General features: G+C 41.3%; 1 protein-coding gene across 15 annotated transcripts in view; it reads right to left on the bottom strand.

Annotated features, from left to right (window-relative positions):
- The window catches only part of PPFIBP1 (PPFIA binding protein 1), a 650,864-nt gene that overhangs the window by 357,627 nt on the left and 271,733 nt on the right, over positions 1–21,504 (bottom strand). For all 15 annotated transcript variants that reach the window (XM_053719064.1, XM_053719065.1, XM_053719067.1 and 12 more), the window contains exon 4: positions 14,715–14,801. In XM_053719064.1, the coding sequence (XP_053575039.1) occupies positions 14,715–14,801 (87 nt within the window). The remainder of the gene's footprint in view (positions 1–14,714; positions 14,802–21,504) is intronic.

Below are 21,504 nucleotides of genomic sequence, written 5' to 3'. Positions count from 1 at the left end.
ACACTAATCAACTACATACAGACTACTCAAGACGAATCCCTCTACTTTCCTAAGATGACGTTGTGTTCTATAGGTTGTCACAGACTTTCACATTCCAGGCTTAGATGTTAATACTCCTTAATGTCATATTGCATTGATACCAGATGTATTTGTTTAGATGAAAACACACAGATACATGTAAGCTTCGACCAAGGATTAATGGACACACATGGAAATTATAACTGTTCAATGTTTATTGTTACTAGTTTACTTTGGTTATTTTGTTACAAAAAAGGAAAAATTGTGAAAATGCAAGGCCCTCAATGTTGGGAACTTTACTGGTTCATCTTTCAAAGGGGTTCTACAGTTTGGACTGAGATATGTATGGACTCTATATTTAGCACGAGGCCTAAGCCTTTAATCTTTGTTTTGCAAATGATCATCGTATTTTTTTTGACACATGTATGTTTTAAACAGAAATAAACAATGTTTCCTTAAAAAAAAAAAAAAATCCTGAATACCCTCACCCTGTGCCAAGGGTAGCCATGACTCTCACTGACTCTCACACCAGAACAAGTATGTCCTCCACACCTTATGATAGATGAGTCCAGTGACCGGCTTTCTTGCCTGAACTAGAGTGTCAATCACATTTTCAGAAAAAACCCTTTTTGCCAAGATAAACGTTTAATCTCCATGCAGTCAGCCTCAGAGAATCGAGATTTTGATGTTGAAAAGGACCCTGCTCCAGCAGATCCCTGCAACAGGGTAACCTCCACGGCGGAGAGGATGACATCCCCACTAGATCCGCAAACCACGTCTTCCTCGGCCATGAAGGAGCAATCAGAATGGAGGATGCTCTCTCCTGCTTTATACGAGCCACTACATGAGGAAGAAGCAGTAATGGAGGAAATATGTATACTAGACCGAACCCCCAATGCATCTATTCGCTCTGCCTGGGGGTCCCTCGACCTCGATCCATATCTGGGAAGCTTGCAATTCAACCTTGATGCCATGAGATTGATCTCTGGCGTCCCCCATCTGAGACAGATCTCCGCAAACACTTCGGGGTGAAGAAAAAAAAGTCTGCCTGCTGAAAAAATCCACTTCCCAGTTGTCCACACCCGGGATGTGGATCACAGAGAGCGAACAGTTGTGGGTCTCTGCCCACTCCAGGATCCGAGACACCTCCCTCAATGCCAGGGAGCTCCTCGTCCCCACCTGGTGGTTGATGTAAGCCACCGAGGTAATATTGTCAGTCTGGAACCTGATAAAGCTGAAGTCCCCCAGACGAGGCCACGCCGTCAGAGCATTGTAGATCACTTGAAGCTCTAGAATATTTATTGGAAATAGAGCCTCTAAGCGAGACCAGTTCTCATGTGCCATCCTGGTACCCCTAACAGCTCCCCATCCTGCCAGACTTGCGTCCGTGGTAATCTCCCAGGAAGGTCTCATGGACAGGTGATCTGGGCGGATCCACCAGTAGAGGGAAATCCGAGTCCGCGCATCCATGTATATTGTCTGCGACAGATCGGAATGATCGCCGTTCCACTGTCTCAACATGCACAATTGAAGAGGTCTAAGATGAAACCTGGTGAATGGAATGATGTCCATGCTGGAGACCATGAGCCCATTAATTTCCATGCACTGAGCTACAAATGGTCTCACTGTAGACTGAAGGGCATGACAGGTAGACACCATCTTTGATTGTTGCTTGTCTGTGAGAAAGATCTTCATGGACACAGAGTCTATGATCGTGCCCAAGAACTCCACCCTGGTACTGGGAACCAGAGAACTCTTCTCGAGATTGATCTTCCAACCGTGAAATTGAAGTAGCTGCAGCAGGACCCTGGTGTGGGCCTCTGCCAGATGGGATGACAGTGAATGAACCAGAATGTCGTCAAGGTAGGGCGCCAACGCGATGCCCTGGGATCTGGCTACTGCTAGAAGGGCCCCCAGGACCTTCATGAAGACCACAAACAATTTGGAGTAATACCTTAGACCCCTTTCTGCATTGGGTACTGGTACGATAACCCCAAGAGCGGAGAGATCCAGCACACAACCCAGAAAGGCCTTTTTTTCCAGCCTTGAAGACAGGGTTTGACAGAAGGAATTTGCCCCTGGGCAGAAAGGACTTGAACCCTAACCTGTAACCCTGGGCGACTACCTCCAGAACCCAGGGGTCCTGAACGTCCTGCAACCAGGCGTCTAAGAACAGAGACAATCTGCTCCCCACTTGGTCCGCAGAACCGTCGGGGGCCGCCCCTTCATGCAGACTTCGTCTCGGCGGGATTCTTGTTCTAAACTTGCAGTCTCAGCTGGTAGACTTGTTCCAAGCTTGAGCAGGCTTCCAGGGACCCTTGGTTTGTTCCGCTTTCGCTGTGGGCTGTTGGCGTTGCGCCTTATCCCCACGAAAGGGACGAAAATTAGCACCCTTAGGTTTTGCCGTCTTATCCTGGGGAAGAAAGGCACCCCTGCCTCCTGTAACCGTGGATATGTTAGAGTCTAGACCTGGACCGAACAGGGTCTTGCCCTTAAAAGGCAAAGACAGCAGCCTTGTCTTAGAGGTCATGTCCGCTGACCAAGATTTTTGCCACAGAGCCCTGCGTGCTAGAACCGAAAAACCTGATACCTTAGCATTCAGGCGTATAATTTGCATATTAGCGTCACGAATGAAGGAATTGGCCACCTTTAGGGCCTTAATATTTTCCTGCCCCTCCTCAAAAGAGGGTTCACCCTCAATCATATCAAATAAGGCATCGCACCAATATGACGCAGCTCTAGCAACCGCGGCGACTGACGCTGCAGGTTGAAAAACAAACCCTGTGTGCTGAAACATCTTTTGTAACATGTTTTCCAACTTTTTATTCATAGGCTCCTTGAACGAAGAACTATCTTCTAAAGGAATCGTCGTGCACTTAGCGAGCGTGGAGATAGCCCCATGCCCCTTGGGAATGGTACCCCACAACTCTAGCCGGGCCTCCGGGACGGGGGAAAAAAATTTAAATTGAGAAAAGGGGGAAAAAACATAATTTATGTAAGAACTTACCTGATAAATTCATTTCTTTCATATTAGCAAGAGTCCATGAGCTAGTGACGTATGGGATATACATTCCTACCAGGAGGGGCAAAGTTTCCCAAACCTCAAAATGCCTATAAATACACCCCTCACCACACCCACAAATCAGTTTAACGCATAGCCAAGAAGTGGGGTGATAAGACAAAAGTGCGAAAGCATAAAAAATAAGGAATTGGAATAATTGTGCTTTATACAAAAAAATCATAACCACCACAAAAAGGGTGGGCCTGATGGACTCTTGCTAATATGAAAGAAATGAATTTATCAGGTAAGTTCTTACATAAATTATGTTTTCTTTCATGTAATTAGCAAGAGTCCATGAGCTAGTGACGTATGGGATAATGAATACCCAAGATGTGGATCTTCCACGCAAGAATCACTAGAGAGGGAGGGATAAAATAAAGACAGCCAATTCCGCTGAAAATAATCCACACCCAAAATAAAGTTTAAATCTTATAATGAAAAAAACTGAAATTATAAGCAGAAGAATCAAACTGAAACAGCTGCCTGAAGTACTTTTCTACCAAAAACTGCTTCAGAAGAAGAAAACACATCAAAATGGTAGAATTTAGTAAAAGTATGCAAAGAGGACCAAGTTGCTGCTTTGCAAATCTGATCAACCGAAGCTTCATTCCTAAACGCCCAGGAAGTAGAAACTGACCTAGTAGAATGAGCTGTAATCCTTTGAGGCGGAGCTTTACCCGACTCGACATAAGCATGATGAATCAAAGACTTTAACCAAGACGCCAAAGAAATGGCAGAGGCCTTCTGACCTTTCCTAGAACCGGAAAAGATAACAAATAGACTAGAAGTCTTTCGGAAATTTTTAGTAGCTTCAACATAATATTTCAAAGCTCTAACTACATCCAAAGAATGCAACGATCTTTCCTTAGAATTCTTAGGATTAGGACACAATGAAGGAACCACAATTTCTCTACTAATGTTATTAGAATTCACAACCTTAGGTAAAAATTTAAAAGAAGTTCGCAACACTGCCTTATCCTGATGAAAAATCAGAAAAGGAGACTCACAAGAAAGAGCAGATAATTCAGAAACTCTTCTAGCAGAAGAGATGGCCAAAAGAAACAAAACTTTCCAAGAAAGTAATTTAATGTCCAGCGAATGCATAGGTTCAAACGGAGGAGCTTGAAGAGCCCCCAGAACCAAATTCAAACTCCAAGGAGGAGAAATTGACTTAATAACAGGTTTTATACGAACCAAAGCTTGTACAAAACAATGAATATCAGGAAGACTAGCAATCTTTCTGTGAAAAAGAACAGAAAGAGCAGAGATTTGTCCTTTCAAGGAACTTGCAAACAAACCTTTATCCAAACCATCCTGAAGAAACTGTAAAATTCTAGGAATTCTAAAAGAATGCTAAGAAAAATGATGAGAAAGACACCAAGAAATGTAAATCTTCCAGACTCGATAATATATCTTCCTAGATACAGATTTACGAGCCTGTAACATAGTATTAATCACAGAGTCAGAGAAACCTCTTTGACTGAGAAGCCCTCCTTCAGAATCTTGGAAATTACTCTTGGAAGAAGAACTAGAGGCGGAAAGATATAGGCAGGATGATACTTCCAAGGAAGTGACAATGCATCCACTGCCTCCGCCTGAGGATCCCTGGATCTGGACAGATACCTGGGAAGCTTCTTGTTTAGATGAGAAGCCATCAGATCTATTTCTGGAAGTCCCCACATTTGAACAATCTGAAGAAATACCTCTGGGTGAAGAGACCACTCGCCCGGATGTAACGTTTGGCGACTGAGATAATCCGCTTCCCAATTGTCTATACCTGGGATATGAACCGCAGAAATTAGACAGGAGCTGGATTACGCCCATACCAGTATTCGAGATACTTCGTTCATAGCCAGAGGACTGTGAGTCCCTCCTTGATGATTGACATATGCCACAGTTGTGACATTGTCCGTCTGAAAACAAATGAACGACTCTCTCTTTAGAAGAGGCCATGACTGAAGAGCTCTGAAAATTGCACAGAGTTCCAAAATATTGATTTGTAATCTCACCTCCTGAGATTCCCAAACCCCTTGTGCTGTCAGAGACCCCCAAACAGCTCCCCAACCTGTCAGACTTGCATCTGTTGAAATCACAGTCCAGGTTGGAAGAACAAAAGAAGCCCCCTTAACTAAACGATGGTGATCTGTCCACCACGTCAGAGAGTGTCGTACAATCGGTTTTAAAGATATTGAGATATCTTTGTATAATCCCTGCACCACTGGTTCAGCATACAAAGCTGAAGAGGTCGCATGTGAAAACGAGCAAAGGGGATCGCGTCCGATACAGCAGTCATAAGACCTAGAATTTCCATGCATAAAGCTACTGAAGGAAATGATTGCGACTGAAGGTTTCGACAAGCTGAAACCAATTTTAGACGTCTCTTGTCTGTCAGAGACAGAGTCATGGACACTGAATCTATCTGGAAACCTAAAAAGGTTACCCTTGTCTGAGGAATCAATTAACTTTTTGGTAAATTGATCCTCCAACCATGTTCTCGAAGAAACAATACAAGTCGATTCGTATGAGACTCTGCTAAATGAGAAGACTGAGCAAGTACCAAGATATCGTCCAAATAAGGAAATACCACAATACCCTGTTCTCTGATTACAGACAGAAGGGCACCAAGAACCTTTGTAAAAATCCTTGGAGCTGTTGCTAGGCCAAACGGCAGAGCCACAAACTGGTAATGCTTGTCTAGGAAAGAGAATCTCAGAAACTGATAGTGATCTGGATGAATCGGAATATGCAGATATGCATCCTGTAAATCTATTGTGGACATATAATGCCCTTGCTGAACAAAAGGCAGAATAGTCCTTATAGTTACCATTTTGAATGTTGGTATCCTTACATAATGATTCAATATTTTTAAATCCAGAACTGGTCTGAAGGAATTCTCCTTCTTTGGTACAATGAAGAGATTTGAGTAAAACCCCAGCCCCTGTTCCAGAACTGGAACTGGCATAATTACTCCAGCCAACTCTAGATCTGAAACACATTTCAGAAATGCTTGAGCCTTCACTGGATTTACTGGGACAGGGGAAAGAAAAAATCTTCTTGCAGGAGGCCTTATCTTGAAGCCTATTCTGTACCCTTCTGAAACAATGTTCTGAATCCAAAGATTGTGAATTGAATTGATCCAAATTTCTTTGAAAAATCGTAATCTGCCCCCTACCAGCTGGGCTGGAATGAGGGCCGCACCTTCATGTTGACTTGGGAGCTGGCTTTGGCTTTCTAAAAGGCTTGGATTTATTCCAGACTGGAGATGGATTCCAAACTGATACCGCTCCTGTAGGGGAAGGATCAGGCTTTTGTTCCTTATTGTGACGAAAGGAACGAAAACGATTATTAGACCTAAATTTACCTTTAGATTTTTTATCCTGTGGTAACAAAGTTCCTTTCCCCCCAGTAACAGTTGAAATAATAGAATCCAACTGTGATCCAAATAATTTATTACCCTGGAAAGAAAGGGAAAGCAAAGTTGACTTAGAAGACATATCAGCATTCCAAGTTTTAAGCCATAAAGCTCTTCTAGCTAAAATAGCTAGAGACATATACCTGACATCAACCCTAATGATATCAAAGATGGCATCACAAATAAAATTATTAGCATGTTGAAGAAGATTAACAATGCTATGAGAATTATGATCTGTTACTTGTTGCGCTAAAGCTTCTAACCAAAAAGTTGAAGCTGCAGCAACATCCGCTAAAGATATAGCAGTTCTAAGAAGATTACCTGAACATAAGTAAGCTTTTCTTAGAAAGGATTCAATTTTCCTATCTAAAGGATCTTTAAAGGAAGTACTATCTGCCGTAGGAATAGTAGTACGTTTAGCAAGAGTAGAGATAGCCCCATCAACCTTAGGGATTTTGTCCCAAAACTCTAATCTGTCAGATGGCACAGGATATAATTGCTTAAAACGTTTAGAAGGAGTAAATGAATTACCCAAATTATTCCATTCCCTGGAAATTACTTCAGAAATAGCATCAGGGACAGGAAAAACTTCTGGAATAACTACAGGAGATTTAAAAACCTTATTTAAACGTTTAGATTTAGTATCAAGAGGACCAGAATCCTCTATTTCTAATGCAATTAAGACTTCTTTAAGTAAAGAACGAATAAATTCCATTTTGAATAAATATGAAGATTTATCAGCATCAACCTCTGAAACAGAATCCTCTGAACCAGATGAATCATTATCAGAATCAGAATGATGATGTTCATTTAAAAATTCATCTGAAAAATGAGAAGTTTTAAAAGACCTTTTACGTTTACTAGAAGGAGAAATAACAGACATAGCCTTCTTAATGGATTTAGAAACAAAATCTCTTATGTTAACAGGAACACTCTGAGTATTAGATGTTGATGGAACAACAACAGGTAATGTAACATTACTAAAGGAAATATTATCTGCATTAACAAGTTTGTCATGACATTCATTACAAACAACAGCTGGAGGAACAGTTACCACAAGTTTACTCTAAATACACTTAACTTTGGTAGATCCAGCATCAGGCAGCGATTTTCCAGAAGTATCTTCTGATTCAGGGTCAATCTGAGACATCTTGCAATATGTAATAGAAAAAACAACATATAAAGCCAAATTGATCAAATTCCTTAAATGACAGTTTCAGGAATGGGAAAAAATGCCAGTGAACAAGCTTCTAGCAACCAGAAGCAAATAAACAATGAGACTTAAATAATGTTGAGACAATAATGACGCCCATATTTTTTAGCGCCAAAAAAGACGCCCACATTATTTGGCGCCTAAATGCTTTTAGCGCCAAAAATGACGCCACATCCGGTAACGCCGACACTTTTGGCGCAAAAAACGTCAAAAATGACGCAACTTCCGGTGACAAGTATGACGCCGGAAATAAAGAAATTTTTTGGCGCCAAAAAAGTCTGCGCCAAGAATGACGCAATAAAATGAAGCATTTTCAGCCCCCGCGAGCCTAACAGCCCACAGGGAAAAAAGTCAAATTTTAAGGTAAGAAAAAAATGATCATTCAAATGCATTATCCCAATAATCAAACTGACTGTCTGAAATAAGGAATATTCAACATCCTGAATCAAGGCAAATAAATGTTTAAACACAAATATTTAGAACTTTATATAAAAGTGCCCAACCATAGCTTAGACTTACTTACCCCAGGACACTCATCTACATGTAGTAGAAGGCCAAACCAGTACTGAAACGAGAATCAGTAGAGGTAATGGTATATATAAGAGTATATCGTCGATCTGAAAAGGGAGGTAAGAGATGAATCTCTACGACCGATAATAGAGAACCTATGAAATAGACCCCGTAGAAGGAGATCATTGAATTCAAATAGGCAGTACTCTCTTCACATCCCTCTGACATTCACTGCACGCTGAGAGGAAAACCGGGCTCCAACCTGCTGCAGAGCGCATATCAACGTAGAATCTAGCACAAACTTACTTCACCACCTCCACGGGAGGCAAAGTTTGTAAAACTGATTTGTGGGTGTGGTGAGGGGTGTATTTATAGGCATTTTGAGGTTTGGGAAACTTTGCCCCTCCTGGTAGGAATGTATATCCCATACGTCACTAGCTCATGGACTCTTGCTAATTACATGAAAGAAAAGGAAGAACCTAACCGCTCCCGCTCGTTCTTTATAATGTTCGCCATCTTGACAAGAACCGGGAAAGTCTGGGAAACCACTGTGTCCTCGTAAACCTTATCCAACTTAGGAATGGAGGGCTCTTCTAGAAGCTTGGGTTCCGGAACCTCTTAAGTAGCCAGCACTTTCTTTAGTAAAAAAACAGAATTTATGTTTACCTGATAAATTACTTTCTCCAACGGTGTGTCCGGTCCACGGCGTCATCCTTACTTGTGGGATATTCTCTTCCCCAACAGGAAATGGCAAAGAGCCCAGCAAAGCTGGTCACATGATCCCTCCTAGGCTCCGCCTACCCCAGTCATTCGACCGACGTTAAGGAGGAATATTTGCATAGGAGAAACCATATGATACCGTGGTGACTGTAGTTAAAGAAAATAAATTATCAGACCTGATTAAAAAACCAGGGCGGGCCGTGGACCGGACACACCGTTGGAGAAAGTAATTTATCAGGTAAACATAAATTCTGTTTTCTCCAACATAGGTGTGTCCGGTCCACGGCGTCATCCTTACTTGTGGGAACCAATACCAAAGCTTTAGGACACGGATGAAGGGAGGGAGCAAATCAGGTCACCTAAAAGGAAGGCACCACGGCTTGCAAAACCTTTCTCCCAAAAATAGCCTCAGAAGAAGCAAAAGTATCAAACTTGTAAAATTTGGTAAAAGTGTGCAGTGAAGACCAAGTCGCTGCCCTACATATCTGATCAACAGAAGCCTCGTTCTTGAAGGCCCATGTGGAAGCCACAGCCCTAGTGGAAGGAGCTGTGATCCTTTCAGGAGGCTGCCGTCCGGCAGTCTCGTAAGCCAATCTGATGATGCTTTTAATCCAAAAAGAGAGAGAGGTAGAAGTTGCTTTTTGACCTCTCCTTTTACCAGAATAAACAACAAACAAGGAAGATGTTTGTCTAAAATCCTTTGTAGCATCTAAATAGAATTTTAGAGCGCGAACAACATCCAAATTGTGCAACAAACGTTCCTTCTTCGAAACTGGTTTCGGACACAGAGAAGGCACGACTATCTCCTGGTTAATGTTTTTGTTAGAAACAACTTTTGGAAGAAAACCAGGTTAGTACGTAAAACCACCGTATCTGCATGGAACACCAGATAAGGAGGAGAACACTGCAGAGCAGATAATTCTGAAACTCTTCTAGCAGAAGAAATTGCAACCAAAAACAAAACTTTCCAAGATAATAACTTAATATCAACGGAATGTAAGGGTTCAAACGGAACCCCCTGAAGAACTGAAAGAACTAAGTTGAGACTCCAAGGAGGAGTCAAAGGTTTGTAAACAGGCTTGATTCTAACCAGAGCCTGAACAAAGGCTTGAACATCTGGCACAGCTGCCAGCTTTTTGTGAAGTAACACAGACAAGGCAGAAATCTGTCCCATCAAGGAACTTGCAGATAATCCTTTTTCCAATCCTTCTCGAAGGAAGGATAGACTCTTAGGAATCTTAACCTTGTCCCAAGGGAATCCTTTAGATTCACACCAACAGATATATTTTTTCCAAATTTTGTGGTAAATTTTTCTAGTTACAGGCTTTCTGGCCTGAACAAGAGTATCAATAACAGAATCTGAGAACCCTCGCTTTGATAAGATCAAGCGTTCAATCTCCAAGCAGTCAGCTGGAGTGGGACCAGATTCGGATGTTCGAACGGACCTTGAACAAGAAGGTCTCGTCTCAAAGGTAGCTTCCATGGTGGAGCCGATGACATATTCACCAGATCTGCATACCAAGTCCTGCGTGGCCACGCAGGAGCTATCAAGATCACCGACGCCCTCTCCTGATTGATCCTGGCTACCAGCCTGGGGATGAGAGGAAACGGCGGGAATACATAGGCTAGTTTGAAGGTCCAAGGTGCTACTAGTGCATCTACTAGAGTCGCCTTGGGATCCCTGGATCTGGACCCGTAGCAAGGAACCTTGAAGTTCTGACGAGAGGCCATCAGATCCATGTCTGGAATGCCCCACAGTTGAGTGATTTGGGCAAAGATTTCCGGGTGGAGTTCCCACTCCCCCGGATGCAATGTCTGACGACTCAGAAAATCCGCTTCCCAATTTTCCACTCCTGGGATGTGGATTGCAGACAGGTGGCAGGAGCGAGTCTCCGCCCATTGAATGATTCTGGTCACTTCTTCCATCACCAGGGAACTCCTTGTTCCCCCCTGATGGTTGATGTACGCAACAGTCGTCATGTTGTCTGATTGAAACCGTATGAACTTGGCCCTCGCTAGCTGAGGCCAAGCCTTGAGAGCATTGAATATCGCTCTCAGTTCCAGAATATTTATCGGTAGAAGAGATTCTTCCCGAGACCAAAGACCCTGAGCTTTCAGGGATCCCCAGACCGCGCCCCAGCCCATCAGACTGGCGTCGGTCGTGACAATGACCCACTCTGGTCTGCGGGAGGTCACCCCTTGTGACAGGTTGTCCAGGGACAGCCACCAACGGAGTGAGTCTCTGGTCCTCTGATTTACTTGTATCTTCGGAGACAAGTCTGTATAGTCCCCATTCCACTGACTGAGCATACACAGTTGTAATGGTCTTAGATGAATGCGCGCAAAAGGAACTATGTCCATTGCCGCTACCATCAAACCTATCACTTCCATGCACTGCGCTATGGAAGGAAGAGGAACGGAATGAAGTATCCGACAAGAGTTTAGAAGTTTTGTTTTTCTGGTCTCTGTCAGAAAAATCCTCATTTCTAAGGAGTCTATTATTGTTCCCAAGAAGGGAACTCTTGTCGACGGAGATAGAGAACTTTTCCACGTTCACTTTCCATCCGTGAGATCTGAGAAAGGCCAGGACTATGTCCGTGTGAGCCTTTGCTTGAGGAAGGGACGACGCTTGAATCAGAATGTCGTCCAAGTAAGGTACTACAGCAATGCCCCTTGGTCTTAGCACCGCCAACAGGGACCCTAGTACCTTTGAGAAAATCCTTGGAGCAGTGGCTAATCCGAAAGGAAGCGCCACGAACTGGTAATGCTTGTCCAGGAATGCGAACCTTAGGAACCGATGATGTTCCTTGTGGACAGGAATATGTAGATACGCATCCTTTAAATCCACCGTGGTCAAGAATTGACCTTCCTGGATGGAAGGATTGTTCGAATGGTTTCCATTTTGGACGATGGAACCTTGAGAAACTTGTTTAGGATCTTGAGATCTAAGATTGGTCTGAACGTTCCCACTTTTTTGGGAACTACGAACAGATTGGAGTAGAACCCCATCCCTCGTTCTCTTAATGGAACAGGATGAATCACTTCCAGAAGATAACCTTGGGAGACTATTTCTAGCGCCCAAGGATCCAGAACATCTATCTGGTAGTTCAGACATGTTAAACAGGCATAAACTTGATAACAAAGCACAAAAAACGTTTTAAAATAAAACCGTTACTGTCACTTTAAATTTTAAACTGAACACACTTTATTACTGCAATTGCGAAAAAGTATGAAGGAATTGTTCAAAATTCACCAAAATTTCACCACAGTGTCTTAAAGCCTTAAAAGTATTGCACACCAAATTTGGAAGCTTTAACCCTTAAAATAATTTATATTTAACCCCTTTACAGTCCCTGGAATCTGCTTTGCTGAGACCCAACCAAGCCCAAAGGGGAATACGATACCAAATGATGCCTTCAGAAAGACTTTTCTATGTATCAGAGCTCCACACACATGCAGCTGCATGCCATGCTGTTCTCAAAAACAAGTGCGCCATACCGGCGCGAAAATGAGGCTCTGACTATGATTAGGGAAAGCCCCTATAGAATAAAGTGTCTAAAACAGTGCCTGCCGATATTATTTTACAAAAAATACCCAGATTAAATGATTCCTCAAGGCTAAATATGTGTAAATATGATCGATTTAGCCCAGAAAATGTCTACAGTCTTAATAAACCCTTGTGAAGCCCTTATTTACTGTCTGAATAAAAATGGCTTACCGGATCCCATAGGGAAAATGACAGCTTCCAGCATTACATCGTCTTGTTAGAATGTGTCATACCTCAAGCAGCAAAAGACTGCTCACTGTTCCCCCAACTGAAGTTAATTCCTCTCAACAGTCCTGTGTGGAACAGCCATGGATTTTAGTAACGGTTGCTAAAATCATTTTCCTCATACAAACAGAAATCTTCATCTCTTTTCTGTTTCAGAGTAAATAGTACATACCAGCACTATTTTAAAATAACAAACTCTTGATTGAATAATAAAAACTACAGTTAAACACTAAAAAACTCTAAGCCATCTCCGTGGAGATGTTGCCTGTACAACGGCAAAGAGAATGACTGGGGTAGGCGGAGCCTAGGAGGGATCATGTGACCAGCTTTGCTGGGCTCTTTGCCATTTCCTGTTGGGGAAGAGAATATCCCACAAGTAAGGATGACGCCGTGGACCGGACACACCTATGTTGGAGAAACGCAAGTTCTCCATCTTAAACCTAAAGCCGGGCTCCTCCGCTGCCAGGGATTTAGACACGGACTCCGACCCCAAAAGGGCCCCTTCTGATGTGTCGGACTGGGCTTCATCATCGTATCATCTTTCTGGGGCATCCAACAGAGACAAATCCTGGGTCAGGCCGCTATGAAAAGCTCTACGCTTTTGTTTAGCAGAACGCGGCAAAGCATGGATCCACTTAGCGACTGCTGATTCAAGCTGATCCGCAAAATCAGGCGGCCAAGCAATCTCCCCTGAAGGGGTAACAATCGGACCCTGGGGTGCTGCATGTGGGATAGGGGACACCATTGGGGAACGCACCTCACGGGACTGAGATTCCTCAGAGGTAGACGGCTCAGCAGTGCTAGACATTCTCTTATGTTTGGAAGCATGGAACACAGTTGCGCAGGCTGGTCTACCAAAACCTCATAATAAACACAGGTATAGGACTTAGTTAAAGAGGGAGTACCCTCTAATGTGTCAGAATCCTCCATAGCTTTTATAAAAAAAAAAAAAATAAGACAGGCACCTTTATAACCACCAATGGCCAGTGCACTCACCACCTCCTATGACCCGGACTGTAGAAACCGCTTTGTCTCCTCCGACGCAGATCAGACCAGAAGTGAAGAGGCCCCACCCGGTCACAAGAATGTCTACGCAGGACCTCCCCTGCCGAGGATAAAACACGCCAAAAAAACCAGCGCAAAACTCCCGGAAGAGAACATGTCAGTTCCACAAAATGCTAGAGCCGCGCCCTTGCACGTAACACAGCAATCACATAATAAACTCCTCATGTACATACCCCCCCCCCCGTTCATATAATCCCCTTATAAGAATATTAACCCTTGATTCTATAAAGATAAAGGCGCCACACTGTGGCCCTGTCTTCTGTGTTATCATTATATAAAAATGAAATGATCTTACCAGAATCTACGCCGTGGAACAGGAACACGGCCCTTCAAGTATGAAAGGTGATAGCTACGCTCCTGACATGGACTAGAGAGAAGACGCAATCTGCGAAACTCATCAACTGAAATTGCTGTAGGAGCTGTTAATATGAGTCTGGATGGTGTAGCAAAGGGAAGCTCCCTCTGCATCTCCGGACTCTAACGTTCACCCAGGCCCTCAACTGAGAAGCTTGAAGGGCTGCTTAAACTCCTGTCCCATAGCGAAGGGTAGAACCCCTCATAAGATACCTCCGATTTTCCGGAACCTCTCTGCCACCTCCCATGATGAAAGGCAAAGAATGACTGGGGGGATGAGGGGAGTGGGGGAGGTATTTAAGCCTTTGGCTGGGGTATCTTTGCCTCCTCCTGGTGCCCAGGTTCTTAATTCCCACACGTAATGAATGAAGCCGTGGACTCTCTTCCCCTTTAGATGGAAATAAGTAAATGAACAAACACCACTATATATATATATATATATATATATATATATATATATATATATATATATATATATATATATATATAAATTTGATAATTATTTTTTTCTTTTATTTGTATAACGCCCCAACATCCGCAATGTTAAGTGCCAATAAGTAAAACATGGATCAGCACAAAAGTCAGATACCTGAAGCACTAGAGATTCCTTATCATTCTCCAGCCGAGATAACCTCTCCTGGTAAATATCTGAACTTCCAGATATGTGTCCATTTACCTGAAAGAAAAGGAAGAGAACCATAAGATATTGTCTGAACATAATGTATATACATTTATTTGACACAGTACTGAACATAATGTATATAAGTTTTTTTAGAGATAGTACTGAACATAATGTATATAAGTTTTTTTTAGAGACAGTACTGAACATAATGTATATAAGTTTATTAGACAGTACTGAACATAATGTATATAAGTTTATTAGACAGTACTGAACATAATGTATATAAGTTTATTAGAGACAGTACTGAACATAATGTATATAAGTTTATTAGAGACAGTACTGAACATAATGTATATAAGTTTATTAGACAGTACTGAACATAATGTATATAAGTTTATTAGACAGTACTGAACATAATGTATATACGTTTATTAGAGACAGTACTGAACATAATGTATATACGTTTATTAGAGACAGTACTGAACATAATGTATATAAGTTTATTAGAGACAGTACTGAACATAATGTATATAAGTTTATTAGACAGTACTGAACATAATGTATATAAGTTTATTAGACAGTACAGAACATAATGTATATAAGTTTATTAGAGACAGTACAGAACATAATGTATATAAGTTTATTAGACAGTACAGAACATAATGTATATAAGTTTATTAGAGACAGTACAGAACATAATGTATATAAGTTTATTAGAGACAGTACTGAACATAATGTATATAAGTTTATTAGAGACAGTACTGAACATAATGTAAATAAAATGTATTAGAGACAGTACTGAACATAATGTATATAAGTTTATTAGAGACAGTACTGAACATAATGTATATAAGTTTATTAGAGACAGTACTGAACATAATGTATATAAGTTTATTAGAGACAGTACTGAGCATAATGTATATAAGTTTATTAGAGACAGTACTGAACATAATGTATATAAGTTTATTAGAGACAGTACTGAACATAATGTAAATAAAATGTATTAGAGACAGTACTGAACATAATGTATATAAGTTTATTAGAGACAGTACTGAACATAATGTATATAAGTTTATTAGAGACAGTACTGAACATAAATGTATATAAGTTTATTAGACACAGTACTGAACATAAATGTATATAAGTTTATTAGAGACAGTACAGAACATAATGTATATAAGTGTATTAGACACAGTACAGAACATAATGTAAATAAAATGTATTAGAGACTGTACTGAACATAATGTATAGAAGTTTATTAGACACAGTACTGAACATAAATGTATAAACGTTTATTAGACACAGTACTGAACATAATGTATAGAAGTTTATTAGAGACAGTACTGAACATAATGGCATGCATTTATCAAGCCGTCAACCGCAAATAGGCTGGAATTCCGCAGCGTATTTGTGGCGAGCCTGATTCACCTTAGTTAACAAACCCTATAGACCGACAAAAGTAGAATTTAGTGATGTAACATATGATCCGCCGGACTCAGTCCGACACAGATCGATGCTTACATCACTACAGATGTTCCAAACGCAAGTTCGGCACAATCTGACTACTTTTGGAAGTTATCAAATTCCTACCAGGTACGCTCGGCACTATTCCGGCCCAGCGTACCTGGTTTTCAATCCGCCGCCCTGGAGGCGGAGGATGCCATAGGAATCATGTTCGCTGCTGCCCGATATCCCATTGATTCCTATGGGAACGTTTACACCTAACATGTACCCCGAGTCTAAACACCCCTAATCTGCCCGCCGCCACCTACATTATACTTATTAACCCCTAATCTGGCGCCCGGACACCGCCGCCACCTAAATATTTATCAAGCCGTCAACCGCAAATACGCAGGAATTCCGCAGCATATTTGTGGCGAGCCTGATTCGTCTTAGTTAACAAACCCTACAGACCGGAAAAAGTAGAATTTAGTGACGTAACATACGATCCGCCGGACTCAGTCCGACACAGATCGATGCTTACGTCACTACAGATGTTCCAAACGCAAGTTCGGCACAATCTGACTACTTTTGGAAGTTATAAATGTGATAGTGAAAGACAGCACCTATTTACCTTCTGGGGCACAGGAAAAGGGTTAGCCAGACCCCAATATGTATCCAAAAGAAGTATTTTTCCAGCCACCAGTTAAACTTTAAAAAGACCTTTATTCATTTCTTACAGGGTCCATCATATCAACAACGTTTCAAACCTATGCCAGGACATGATTAAGAACCTGGCATAGGTTTGAAACGTTGTTGATATGATGGACCCTGTAAGAAATGAATAAAGGTCTTTTTAAAGTTTAACTGGTGGCTGGAAAAATACTTCTTTTGGATACTTTTGGAAGTTAGCCAATAGGATTTTTCCTACCTTAATTCCAATTGGCTGATAGAATTCTATCAGCCAATTGGAATTCAAAGGACGCCATCTTGGATGACGTCATTTAAAGGAACCGTCATTCAGTCGTCGGATGTCGTTGAAAAAGGATGCTCCGCGTCGGATGTCTTGAAGATGGACCCGCTCCGCGCCAGATGGATGAAGATAGATGCCACCTAGATGAAGACTTCTGCCCGTCTGGAGGACCTCTTCTGTCCGGCTTGGATGAAGACTTCTGCCCGTCTGGAGGACCACTTCGCCCGGCTTCGTTGAGGACTTCAGCCCGGTTGGGTGAAGACGTCTCAAGATAGGGTGATCTTCAAGGGGTTAGTGTTAGGTTTTATTAAGGGGGATTGGGTGGGTTTTAGAGTAGGGTTGGGTGTGTGGGTGGTGGGTTTTAATGTTGGGGGGGGGTATTGTACTTTTTTTCAGGTAAAAGAGGATTACTTTGGGGCAATGCCCTGCAAAAGGCCCTTTTAAGGGCTATTCGTAATTTAGTATAGGGTAGGGATTTTTATTATTTTGTTAGAGGGATTAGATTAGGTGTAATTAGTTTCAAAAACTTGTAATTATTATATTATTTTCTGTAATTTAATGTGTGTTTTTTTGTACTTTAGATAATTGTTTTTTAATTGTATTTAGGTTACTTAATTTATTTAATTATAGTGTAGTGTTAGGTGTAATTGTAACTTAGGTTAGGTTTTATTTTACAGGTATATTTGTATTTATTTTAACTAGGAAGTTATTAAATAGTTAATAACTATTTAGTAACTATTCTACCTAGTTAAAATAAATACAAAGTTGCCTGTAAAATATAAATAAATCCTAAGATAGCTACAATGTAACTATTAGTTATATTGTAGCTATCTTAGGGTTTATTTTATAGGAAAGTATTTAGTTTTAAATAGGAATAATTTATTTCAATTTATTTAAATTATATTTAAGTTAGGGGGTGTTAGGGTTAGTGTTAGACTTAGGTTTAGGGGTTAATACATTTAATATAGTGGCGGCGGTGGGGGGGGGGGCAGATTAGGGGTTAATAAATATAATGTAGGTGGCGGTGGGCTCAGGGAGCAGCGGTTTAGGGGTTAAACACTTTATTTAGTTGCGGCGGGGTACGGGAGTGGCAGGATATGGGTTAATAACTTTATGTAGGGAGCGGCGGTATAGGGGGCGGAAGATTAAGGGTTAATATGTATAATGTAGGTGGTGGTGGGCTCCGGGAGTGGCGGTTTAGGGGTTAATACATTTATTAGAGTTGCAGTGGGCTCCGGGAGCGGCGGTTTAGGGGTTAATAATTTTATTTAGGTGCGGCGAGGTCCGGGAGCGGCGGTATAAGGGGTAAAACAGTATAGTATAGTGTGGGTGTTTAGTGACAACCGACAGGGTACCAAGAAAGCTGAAAAAAATGTGCACCTACCAATCAGCAGTGAGCTCCTAGTAGTGCATTGCTGCTCCTGAGCCTACCTATGTATGGTTTTCAACAAAGGATACCAAGAGAACAAAGCATATTAGATAATAGAAGTACATTGAAAAGTTATTTAAATCTGCATCTTCTATCATTTTGATTTTACTGCCCCTATAATAGGGACATGAAACCAAATTTTTCTTTCTTTCAGGAATCAGATACAGCATACAATTATAAATAATTTTCCCAATATACTTCTATTATCTAATTTGCTTCAATCTCTTGGTATCCTTTGATAAATTAGCAGCAATGCACTACGGGGAGCTAGCTGAAAGCCAATGGCAAGAGGCATATTTGTGCAGCCACCAATCAGCCGCTTCTGAGCCTACCTAGGTATACTTTACAACAAAGGACGCACACAAATAATAATGAGAAAATAGAATTAAATTGGAACCATATTATAAAATCACTGCTCTATTTGAATCATGAAAGAAACAGGATCCATGTCCTGTTAATCTCATTGTTCTCCTGCAAGTCTATGTACACTGAAACAAGAAACACAATGAATAGAACAGTGTTTTTAAACTAGTGTGGCATGTGAGATCCTCAGGTGTGCCGCGGCAGACTGACAACAGTGCGGGGATGTCCCTCTTTCAAATTTTGAAATATTGGGAGTTATGTGACAGGCTCATCAGGCATCATTTACAACCATGACATTGACATTCATTCATAGACAATCATTATGATTGTTTGTGAATGAATGTCAATATTTCAAGTAAAGTTTGTAGGAGACATGGCATGACAGCACAGTACAGTGTGTGTGTATATATATATATATATATATATATATATATATATATATATATATATATATATATATATATATATATATATATATATATATACACTGTATATATATCCTGTATTAGGCTACAATGTGTGATTTTGTAAAAAATTTGGATATGGTGGTGTGCCACAGGATTTTTAATGTAAAAAAGTGTGCCATGGCAAAAAAAAGGTTGCAAATCACTGGAATAGAAGATTGCTGAGAGCGGAATAGATCTGCACAGGGAACAGAAGATTGCTGAGAGCGGAATAGATCTGCACAGGGAACAGAAGATTGCTGAGAGCGGAATAGATCTGCACAGGGAACAGAAGATTGCTGAGAGCGGAATAGATCTGCACAGGGAACAGAAGATTGCTGAGAGCGGAATAGATCTGCACAGGGAACAGAAGATTGCTGAGAGCGGAATAGATCTGCACAGGGAACAGAAGATTGCTGAGAGCGGAATAGATCTGCACAGGGTACAGAAGATTGCTGAGAGCGGAATAGATCTGCACAGGGAACAGAAGATTGCTGAGAGCGGAATAGATCTGCACAGGGTACAGAAGATTGCTGAGAGCGGAATAGATCTGCACAGGGAACAGAAGATTGCTGAGAGCGGAATAGATCTGCACAGGGAACAGAAGATTGCTGAGAGCGGAATAGATCTGCACAGGGAACAGAAGATTGCTGAGAGCGGAATAGATCTGCACAGGGTACAGAAGATTGCTGAGAGCGGAATAGATCTGCACAGGGAACAGAAGATTGCTGAGAGCGGAATAGATCTGCACAAGGAATAGAAGATTGCTGAGAGCGGAATAGATCTGCACAGGGAACAGAAGATTGCTGAGAGCGGAATAGATCTGCACAGGGAACAGAAGATTGCTGAGAGCGGAATAGATCTGCACAGGGAACAGAAGATTGCTGAGAGCGGAATAGATCTGCACAGGGAACAGAAGATTGCTGAGAGCGGAATAGATCTGCACAGGGAATAGAAGATTGCTGAGAGCGGAATAGATCTGCAGAGGGAATAGAAGATTGCTGAGAGCGGAATAGATCTGCAGAGGGAACAGAAGATTGCTGAGAGCGGAATAGATCTGCACAGGGACCCAAGTCTATTAGCCTGGGGCTTGTGCAGCTCCCAATAATGTGTTAATGATTATTTCTAATGCTATATAACTACATCAGTAATGTTCTGCTATAACAGGGACAATAATCTAAAAGGTTATTATTCTAAAAATTAAACCTAAATGTAGAAAAATGATTAAATCACAATTTAAATGACCTGAATATCTATAGCTTAGAGGGAAGAAGGGAAAAAGAGGTTAAATTATAGTAACTCAAGTATATTAAGGAACTCAGTAAAGCTGAGACTCAGTATTTTTCATAAAAACAAACATTCATGAACAAGGGGTCATGTTCATAAACTAAAGGGTAGTAAGTTCAGGATTAAATTGTTGATTCACAGAATAAACTTCCATTAGAGGTGGTAATAAACACTGTTGGGGGCTTCAATAATGTTTGGGATAAGCACCAGTCTATCCTACATACTAACTAATGCCTGGGATAAGCATAAGGCTATCCTACATACTAACCAATGTCAGGGATAAGCATAAGGCTATCCTACATACTAACCAATGTCTGGGATAAGCATAAGGCTATCCTACATACTAACTAATGCCTGGGATAAGCATAGGGCTATCCTACATACTAACTAATGCCTGGGATAAGCATAAGGCTATCCTACATACTAATGCCTGGACTAAGCATAAGGCTATCCTACATATTAACTAATGCCTGGGATAAGCATAAGGCTATCCTACATACTAACTAATGCCTGGGCTAAGCATAAGGCTATCCTACATACTAACTAATGCCTGGGATAAGCATAAGGCTAACCTACATACTAACTAATACCTGGGATAAGCATAAGGCCATCTTACATACTAATGCCTGGGCTAAGTATAAGGCTATCCTACGTACTAACTAATGCCTGGGATAAGCATAAGGCTATCCTACATACTAACTAATGCCTGGGCTAAGCATAAGGCTATCCTACATACTAACTAATGCCTGGGATAAGCATAAGGCTATCCTACATACTAACTAATGCCTGGGATAAGCATAAGGCTGTCCTACATACTAACTA

Source organism: Bombina bombina, chromosome 6, assembly GCF_027579735.1.
Source record: "Bombina bombina isolate aBomBom1 chromosome 6, aBomBom1.pri, whole genome shotgun sequence".
Lineage (NCBI taxonomy): Eukaryota > Metazoa > Chordata > Amphibia > Anura > Bombinatoridae > Bombina > Bombina bombina.
The sequence above is the reverse complement of the archived record's forward strand: the minus strand, read 5'-3'. Positions and strand labels throughout refer to the sequence as shown.